Source organism: Rhinolophus sinicus, chromosome 17, assembly GCF_057876585.1.
Source record: "Rhinolophus sinicus isolate RSI-liver-muscle chromosome 17, RSI-T2T, whole genome shotgun sequence".
In the NCBI taxonomy this organism is placed as follows: domain Eukaryota; kingdom Metazoa; phylum Chordata; class Mammalia; order Chiroptera; family Rhinolophidae; genus Rhinolophus; species Rhinolophus sinicus.
The window spans coordinates 56,986,250-56,996,535 of NC_142517.1; the positions used below are offsets into that span (position 1 = coordinate 56,986,250).

The following is a 10,286-nucleotide window of genomic DNA, read 5'->3' on the forward strand; positions in this document are numbered from 1 at the left end:
ATAAAAATAACAGAGCAAGTAATACTATAATCCAATTGAAGCTAGAAATTTCAACAAGTATAGGCTCACTCTAGGGAAACCAACCGCTATTTAGGGGCATAAAGAGCCTTCCCGTTAAACATGGTAGAACATATATGGTTATCTCTGGTCTCTCTTGAACCCTACAAAAATAAAAGTAAAGGCTGGAACTCATTAGGACAAAGAGATAGATAGAACAGCAACTAAAATGTCAAACCAGTAAGAAGCAAGCCTGTTTATGCCCACGAGCCCGAGAAAGCTTAGGATTAGAAGCATCAGCTCTAGCCCAAGGCCAGGGTGAAGTATGGGACTGAAATCAGCCTGAAGGGGGCTCTTGGGTCTGCTCACCTGTTCACTCAGCCAGGTAATTACTCCCTACCCATTTACAAGTTTAATCCAAGTCCTGTTTTCTTCATAACAATGCTAAATGTGCTAATATTGTTTCCCGAGAACCAAAGCATCCTGTTTCCTAATGTTCTTACTGGGTATACTTTATGGATTTAAAAAAAAAAAAGAAAAATACACCCTGAAGGTTCCTTGCTAAAAAAAGCATCATTTAAAATATAAGGTTCATTTCTGGAGGCTTTGTTAAGTGCCAATGTGTTTCCTCAAACACTCTGAGGCAAGCAAAACCCTTTTAACTACACCAAGGAGGTGAGACTGAGGAAAGCTGATTCATCAGTTTCTAACAATCAGGACATGAAAAAAGACTGAAAATCTCCCATTCTCAATTTATTAAAATCCTTCTCTTCTTTTCAAATCTCAATGAAAACAAATCGCACCTTGATTTCCCCACTTCTTATCAACTGCTCCTTCCTCTATGACTGGGCCCAACGCCTTCCTACCTGTAACATAGTAGGAATCACACTCTGCTTTGTGTTTTACTAGGTACTGCGTCACCTGAGCACAAAAACTGCATTTCATTTACCTGTGTGCTTGCTGCCTGGCACTTTGTTTGGCCTCCTCCCCATAACGTATTTACTCTTTGCAGGCAGGTATTTACCCCTTTTCACACCCATATTTTCCATTATCACCAGTAGGAATCCAATCTACATTAGCTGAAATCATTACAGGTGCTTTAGAACTCAGCTTACAGTACACATTCATTATTCTTACAAGCTTTATCAATGTGTTCATCTAATAACAAAATATTTATGTTTTAAAAGAAATATAGTATCATACTTTGTTTTTATAGTAATTCTCAACAGCCCTTTGCATAGCTTAATCCTGCCCTGCCCTCCTTCCCCATCCCTGGGCCTATAAACATATATTAACATCCAAATCTAATATATTGCCACCACAATATCATAACCCCTCCCCTTCTGCCCCCAAATGGTAATTTACCTTCTCTCAATCACCCTCCAAAGCTGGCGCCAAAAGTCCAAATTTCTTTCAAATGGAGTCAATATCAGCTTTTGTTCCTCTTCTAGCCTGGCTTTAAAATGAACAGTTTATACCTTTGCAATATTATAACAGAGATTTCAAGTAAAATACACACACTAAAACTCACTGCATTAAAAAATAAGCACACAAATATTAACTGTCAAATTATTTTTATATACTTTCTCCTGAGTCAATATGAAAATCAAATTCAAGTTTTGTACTTAATCTATTTAAGCCCTGGAAGTTCACCTATCAAAGTGACATTTGTCCCAGACATCTCTTCCTAGAAGAATGCTAGGAAGCAGTGATCAACTCCAGGGTGACTAATGGCTGCAGAAGGGTATGAAAAGGAGAAAAGGCCAGGAATGGAACGGAGTTACCCACTCACCATCTTTGTGCAAGGACTCATGTGTGCCCACCAAGTGCTGTTTGCACACACACCAATTTGCACTTAAAAGGAGAAATCTACCATCTCATTTTTAGAAGAATCAAGCCCTCAAAATGCAAATAGCAATGCAAGCACACCAACATGCCTGACTCAGAATTTCAAGGCACATCTTCAGATAGTCTAACACTCACCGGACAAGTTGACGTCTCCATTCTAGAAAGTTATCTTTCTCTGCCTGTTTGAGTTCTTCAGGGCTAGTTTTTTTGTCCCACTTTGGTCTGAAACAATCACAGAGGAAAAAATATTCCACATCAGTTACCAAAATAAAACAGAGGATTTGGATGTAATAATGGCAACTGAGAAAAGACAGCAGGAAAAAACTGAATACTAAATTTAAAATGTTATACTCAGTGGCCTTGTTATGCCTTGTAATGTGCTCCATTCTTGTCTGACTTACCTCCTGGGTATACACAAGAACTGTTTGTTTTCTTCATGCAGCTTCTTAATTCTCTGGCTCTCCTCAAAAGAGGGCAGTCCAGTTCTGGCCTCAGGAAGCACAAACTTAATATTAAGCTTCTCTGTTTATGGAAAAGAAAAGTACTATTACTTAAGAGGCAATATATGTAGACAGTGAATGTTGGTCATTATTTTGGAAACTAAAAATATGAGCACCTAAAACAGAATTCAAGCTTTCTTGATTTAGATTCCTCTAGCCTTGGAAAAATCATAATTTCCAAAAGAAGTTTTCTATTAAAAAAAAGAAAGGAAGGAATGAAAGAAAACATCTTTACTAAAGCTTTCAAAAGGTCAACCATTTTTTCAAGTACTGATTTTATAAAACTCCATATGCTAAATGCAGTAAGAGTGGGAAGGAATAGGACAATAGGAATGGGTGGAAAAGCAAAGATTCAGGGAAGAGATTCACTTCTATTAGAACTTGTGAATTACTACACTGCTATAATTTATTTATGATGAACACCCACAATTAATGCCATGTAAGAATTCAAAGGAATAATATAAATGAGAAATACATGTATGAACTAGAGACCTCTGTCACAGGGCTCTATCCCCATCCCCTCCCCCAGTGGCTCCACCCTTCTCTATTTCACCACGTAGTCAGTAGTCACCTAGTGTCCTTTGGCCGGTGACTCCACTGAGATAAGAACCTATAAAGCAAGCTAAGCTTCTTACCAAAATGCCAAAGGAAGGTTCTATTCAAGGATAATAGGACATCTTCACCAATGTTCCTACTGACCTTTCAGAAAAGACTGCAGCCTGTGCGCAACCCTCTTCAGACCCCCCAATATCATCTATGACCTCAGTCTGCACAGTTTAGTAACCTAGAGTACGGCCAACCCAACCACCATTCTCTTACATGTCATCCTCAACCAACAGTCAAAACAAACATCCGAGCCCAATATTTGATAATTCTTTCACATTAACTCCTCCTTCCAACGGTGATCTCCCACCCAATGTCCAACCACTGTACACGTCTCTAGCCCCTTGATTGTTTTCTCTTCCCCCAGTCTATCATCCAATTTGTTGCTTCACTTCTTTCCTTCTTTGGTTATAACCATATGGTACATACATTCAACCAGTCTGACTGAACATCAAAATTCTTTACTCTACTGTACCCTGTCCCAAATGTCCAACCTTACGTAAAGCCCACTATCCTTTCTCGTTCTCATGGCAGCAGTGACGCTGTGAGTCCTGCTACAAGTAAATCACACAGTAATGCAGCCGCCTGTCTCTGAACTGTGTCTACCACCACCATTTCTGACACCACACGTGGTTTTTCCCACACCAACCACCAATTCTCCAGTTCTCCAAATACCAACTGGGTGTCCCTACCATTCAATTCTTTTCTGACACTAACTATAAAAACTCCATAGGTTTAAGGGCACAGTACCATGACTGCCCTACTTCAGACACGAAGATACGATTGATTAAATCACTAGCCATTGGTGATTAACTTAATCTCCAGTACCTGGGGGAAGGTAAGGGGGTGGTCCTGAAAATTCCAACCCTCTAACCACAGGGTTGGTTCCTGTGGCAACCAGCCCCCACCCAGAAGTTACCTAGGGAACCACCAGTTACCTCATTAACATAAATTCTCCTCTAGCCCTTACTACTCAAGAAATTACGAGGATTTCAAAAGCTTTTGTATCAGGAACTGGGGATGAAGCTATAAAACTGGGAATTATATAAAATTGTGTCACAATATCATACCTTCCTCTTATTTGTTAAAAATAAGAAATGAGTGCTATCTGTGCCATCTTTAAAAAAGTGGAGGGTCCCCAGTGCACATGTGGAATTTCTTGTTATTTTGCACTTTTGTTAGGTCAGGGACTCATATGAGAACCTCCTTAAAAACTGTGGACCATCATCCCATCCAAAATGCACTTATGTGCACAACTGTGCGTGCAATCCGAGGGGCTCGCAGACGGCTGAAACCTGTCGTCTCCAGGTAAGAATCCCTGACCCTGTGTGTCCAGCAGACAAGTGCTATTTGCACATCTGCACGTCATAGAGAATTGAGACAAACTTCTATCACCTCTACATTATTAAGAAAAAGGAAGAGAAGGTATGAAACAAGGAATTCTAATGGATTTCAAAAGGTTTACGGAGATTTTATTAGGTAGCATGATTGATCAAATCACCGGCCACGAGTGATTAAGTAAATCTCCAGTCCCTCTCCCCTCCCCAGAGGTGGGCTGAAAGTCCCAACCCTCTAATCATGCCCAGGTCTGTATGGAGATCAACCCTCATCCTGAAGTTATCTAGGGGTCCCCAGTCACCAATTGTCATATTAGCATACAAAAAGAGATTCCTAACTCCAGAGATTCCAAAGGTCATATATGAGTATATACTGGGGGGGTTCCAAAAAATGTATACACATGACTTGTATTCATCTTTTGTTATGGGTGTATATTGTGTATTATAATCTTTTTAAAAAAGTAAATTTTATTGGGGAATATTGGGGGACAGTGTGTTTCTCCAGGGCCCATCAGCTCCAAGTCGTTGTCCTTCAATCTAGTTGTGGAGGGCGCAGCTCAGCTCCACGTCCAGTCGCCGTTTTCAACCTTTAGTTGCAGGGGGCGCAGCCCACCAGCCCATGCGGGAATTGAACCGGAAACCTTGTTGAAAGCTCACACTCTAACCACCTGAGCCATCCGAATGGCCCTGAGTATTACGATTTTAATACAGTTTTTTCCTTTCTTGAAATGTGTATACATTTTTGTGGCACCCTGTGTGTGTGTGTGTGTGTGTGTGTGTGTGTGTGTGTGTGCATGTATTTCTCATCACATGGCAGTATCACACTGCCACTGTAAGTGTATGGCCCCAACATCACCCAAGTCCGTAGGACTTCCCATAGAAGGAAGAACACTCTCCTATGTTCTTGGTTTATTTCTCCTATTCCCTAAGCTGTAACTACTCTTAAGTTCCCTAATCCTCCTCTGCCCACTTCCTTTCAGAAGACGACTTTCTACCTTAATAAGAGAAAAAAATGAAGCTATCAGATATGCACCCTCTCAACTTCTCATCTTGTACACATTTCTCGACGTGTGCACTCACCTTCAGCTTCCTTCTCTCGGCTTCCTTTGTACAAAGCTAATCTCTCCAACTTTGTTTTTGAGCCCATTCTATTCCCACCTCCTGTGGGACTCAAACTTTGATCCATTTCCTCATTAATCTCTATTTTCTTTCATGTTTTTTAAAGTTAACTTTTAATTACAGAATTACACAATACATAAACTCGCCTTATAAAAAATTGAACCACACAGTAAAGCACACATTTTCTGACCAACCCCCCCAAACTTCTCCCTACCCCTGCAATCCCAGTTCCTTCCCTTGAGGTTATTGATTAAATGTGTAGCTTTCCAAGCTTTTTTTCTCTAATATATACATACATACATACATGGATTGGTCAAATTTTTTTGAATAATTTATTTTTCAATTACAGTTTCTATAATATTACTTCAAACTATAACATTAGTTTCAGGTGTACAACACAATGAGTAGACATTTATATATGTCTAGTACTCAGGTTAGATTATCTTTTTAATGCAAATGGTACTATACTATATGCACTATTCTGCAGCTTGGTCTTTTCATTGATAATAGATCTTGGAAATTCTTCATATTAGTATCCAGAAATTTACCATATTCTTTTTAACTACAAATAGTATTTCATAGCATGTCTATTCTACTTTATTTAGCCATTCTGCCACCTATTGAACATTTAGGTTGTTTCCAAGTGTTCACTGTTAAATAAAATACAGCATCATCTGTGAACTTGTTAGAAATGCAAATTCTCAGGTTCAACCCACACCTACTGAATCACCAGAAAAGGAACCCAGGAATCTGTGCAACAAGTTTTCCAGGTAATTCTGATATTCACTAAAATCTGAGAACCACTGCTCTAGCATAGACACTAAAAAGTGGAAATGCTGGGTTATAGGCTATGCACTTTAAATTTTTAACAGATACTGCCACACCAAATGTTCTGTCTTCAACTTCTCCCTCTACTGGCTCTCACCCCATAACCCATGCACATGCTAATATTAACCTTGATCTCACACACACATGCACACATACATATACATACATACGAGTAAAGCACACACCTCTCTTTCCCTGCCATATCTAGTCAAATATCTCAAAAGAAAACAGTGCTCTCTCATTAACTCTATTTCCTTACTTTCCACTCCCTTTTTCTCATAACTCCAATTATGGTTCTACCACTCCTCACTCTTCTTCACTTACTCCATCCCCTCCACAAAGTCTGATTTATTCTAGCGCCCTGTCTCTACTCTTCCTGTTCTTTTCCTCATTTTTCTACTATTGCTATTTGAGTTCTGGCCTGCTTCTCTTCTGGGACTAAAGCAAGTCTCCTGATTGGTCTTCCTCAAAATTCACCAGTGACCTTTAATAAAATAGGAAATCATGTTTTATACTTGCTTACACCCCTCAAAGATTCCTTAAAGCCCTTATTCTCTCCAGAATCTGGCCCTTACCCACCTCCCCAATATTTGCTCATCCCATCCTGTCCCTGTGTATTTTAAAGACGAGCAAGGCCAAACTTCTATTTTCTGAACAATGCAGGCTGCTGCTCACATTTTAGTCCGGGTCCTCTGCCCGCCTGTATCATCTCACCTATCCTTCTAACACCTGCTCATCTTTTGAGACTCAGCCCAGCACAAAGCTTTCCCTAACCAACACTAGTCTTCCTTCAGATAGAAATGGATACTAACTCCATCTTTTATGACCCCATTGTCTGCTACAGACTTCTTTCATTGCACCTAAAACAAAATTCTAAAGAAACAAAATTTGTCTTATTCAACATTGCACTCTCAGTAGCCAGTACAATGCCTGAGAGTAGCTGGGGATCAATAAAAGCATTCTGAACAAATAAATGAATTTACTAATTAACATAACAACACTTACAATAATAAAAGAGCAACAGAAATAATAGTTTATAATGCTATCTCTGTCACAGGTACTTTTCTAAGTGCTTAGAAACATACCCTCCTTCCCCCCCAAAAAAAAGCAAAGTAGAGAAAGCAGTGACTAAAACAAATTACACACACAGAAAAATTCACTATAATGACTTGACACATGCTTTAAAATACAATTCAAATTGCCTAAGTAACAGCAGCAAGCCCAGAACTTTGTTTCTAACAATGGTATCAGAAAACATTCTGGAAAATGCTGGTATTGTCTACTATAATGTTGACTGGTGTTTTTCCTATGAGAGACCGAGTTTCTTGAATTTGGTATGATGATATATAATTTGAAGTGGTTTTTTTGGAGCTGAATTTTAAAACTGTGGCACATTCTATACAGCTCATCCGGACCTCCCCACAATGCTTCTGGGATATTTGCCTTTGGGTTAAAGACAGCTCACTTATGAATTTAGTAGGGCCCACAAAACACTCCCATATAGATTTATTTGTATCTATCTAGTCAGCAAAGACAGAAACGTGACTAGTGTCAGATGCACTCAGCAACAAACAACTTACCAGCTGCGAACTCTGTTCCTGCAAGTTCTGCAGTTGCAAGGAAGTCATCAAGGGAGCTTTGTTCCGTCACCGACTGAAGATTAAGACGACCCCAATCATAGCCATCATTGAGTTCACTTGTGTGCAACTATGAATAAAACAGGGTAAAAATAGAGCCACTCTCTTCTGCTTTTGACATCAAAAAACAAACTCTAAAATCCCAAGGAACTATTCTGTGGTCTGGAGCATGTTATCAGCCCCTTCAGAGTCAATATTAATAATAGTTACCACTTAAATGAGCACTTTCCTACTTCATGATAGGTACTTTCCATTCATTATTTCATTTAATTTTCAAAATAATTTGAAGCAAATTTTAATGTCTTTATTTTACCTGATAACGAAACAGGCTTAAATAGAGAAAATAAACTGCCTATAGTTGCAGCTAATAAGTGTTAGAGGTAGAATTTGAACCCAGACTCTGGTCCTGGCAGCCACAGTTAGTCAAAATTTTTTGATGGAGACCAATACTAAAATATCTTTTAGACAGTGACCCAAATGTTGTGATACACACAGTGATACAATTGTGTACCATTCAGCACAGTGAAATGGAAACAAAAGGGTCCTGAAACAAAGTTACCTTACTACATAATACACTCAGGTATTTTGAATTCTATTCTGTTAGGTTAAAAAACTGTTAGTTGCAACCTACTTAAACTGTTTACCAGATACAAACCAGAGTTTGATAAACACCATCCTAGCTACACGCTCAGTACAAGTACAAATAAATGAAAACAATGAAGGTTAAAAGGTTAGGTGGTTTGCCCAAGGCTACAGAATCAGCAAAAATCAGAGAAAGGATGAGAATCCAGTTCTTTAGAATTTGTATTTAATGTTCCTACCACTTCCTAAAGTATATGTTAATAACAAGTTGCTTCAAAATCAACTAAAATGATCAGTAATCTAATGTCCAGAGTAACTCTGACCTGATAAATATTGATAAGCCCTCAATGTTGCTTACTGTGCATACTGTATGGATGGAAATTAGATGGTGTGATAGTGGCACATAGATAGCGCCAGCTGCATCTTTGACCTTAAAGGCACAGATTCTTACTGAGAATTTAGTCTCCAATACCTGGGGTTATGAATGCTCAAATAACAAGCACAAGTGAATCTACTTTGTCCATTTTTCAAGGATCCTAAAACTATGATCGTCCTTAGGGGTCCAAGGAAATATTAGGCCAGTCCGCCACAATCTGGAGATGCGCTGTTCATCTTTGGGCAAAACCACTAGGGAACAGCAAGGGTGAAGCAGGAATTAAGAGTTATTATCTATTTCTAGTAGCAAACAGCCACTATAGGAGAGTCCATTCTTTGACCAAATTAATACAAAAAGAAGTAATTTTTGTGTCTTTCCTGCTCAGAAACTTCCAAACGCTCCCATGGCTTGTAAGGCAAAGACCAAACTATTATCCTGACATTTCAAGATCTCACTCCAGCCATATCATCACACTAGCCTTCCTTTCAAGCCTCTACCTCTGTGCCCTCTGTTCCTCCTAGAAGAAGCACCTGCTTAACGGCGTGGCAGAAACTTACACTCATCCTTCAAAACCCTACTTACTCGTCACTTCCTATGGGAAATTTCCCAGTGCCCTCTGACTCCAGGCTTCGCACAGTCACACTCTTAAAACTACACAGAAAGGCTGAGAAAGATGACAAGGTCTATCTTACCCAGGAGTCGGTGTGACGGTGGTTACGGCTCCGCTGAGTCTGGTGTCGGATAAGGGCCCGGCCGAGGGACCCGGCACCTGGACCTCTCCTACGGCCCATGGTGAAACAGCCGCCGCACTAACCTCCCGGCCGAACGAGCGCGTTTTCCGGAACCCTAGAACGCGATCCCCGGAACCCTAGAACGCGATCCCCGGAAATGGCATGAGAGCGAGCCCAAGTAGTGGAGGCCCGCGTTGAACGGGAAAAGGAATAAGTTGCTCTAAACTGCCTTTTTATATCTCGAGCTTACAATTATTATAGAATGTAAATCTAAATATTCCCTAGTAACTTAACTTTCCAAAGATATTTCTAAGACTATCTCAAATTTGGATAGAGTGATTGAATCAGAGAATGGTACCTTCCAGATTTGTGCGTCAGTCTTTAGCGTCCGGCGAGAAACTAGAGGAGCTGGAAACCATGGCCGTTCGTGGTCGCGGTACTAACCCCGCCTCCCGACTCTTTTCGTCAGGAGGAGGCGGAGCTTCGGGGGAGGGATGTTTCTGCCCCTAGTGCAAGGTGGCTGTCGTTGCGACCCGGCTGGCTCTTTCTTTCCGCCGGTGTCCCAAGGTATGGCCTTCCCGCTGTCAAGCCCATCAACTAAATCACTTTTTGTGTACTTAGTCTTCCAGAGTTGCGAAGTGGAGAGAAAAACCTTGCCTGGTTGAGAGTTCGGAATGGAAGGATGAGTCATGTTTCCAGAGTTTGGCAAGGATGCAGGGAAAGCCATC

General features: G+C 40.3%; 1 protein-coding gene across 2 annotated transcripts in view; it reads right to left on the reverse strand.

The window, feature by feature from the left end:
* The window catches only part of LSG1 (large 60S subunit nuclear export GTPase 1), a 28,610-nt gene extending 18,914 nt beyond the window's left edge, over positions 1-9,696 (reverse strand). The window contains exons 1-5 of one of the 2 annotated variants that reach the window (XM_019723325.3): positions 9,520-9,696; positions 7,813-7,939; positions 2,247-2,367; positions 1,981-2,067; positions 1,363-1,449 (exon numbers count right to left, since the gene is read on the reverse strand). In XM_019723325.3, coding sequence (XP_019578884.3) covers positions 1,363-1,449; positions 1,981-2,067; positions 2,247-2,367; positions 7,813-7,939; positions 9,520-9,618 — 521 coding nt within the window. In that variant the 5' untranslated portion in view covers positions 9,619-9,696. The remainder of the gene's footprint in view (positions 1-1,362; positions 1,450-1,980; positions 2,068-2,246; positions 2,368-7,812; positions 7,940-9,519) is intronic. The other variant, XM_019723317.3, reaches the window with a different exon arrangement.
* Positions 9,697-10,286: the final 590 nt, after the last annotated feature.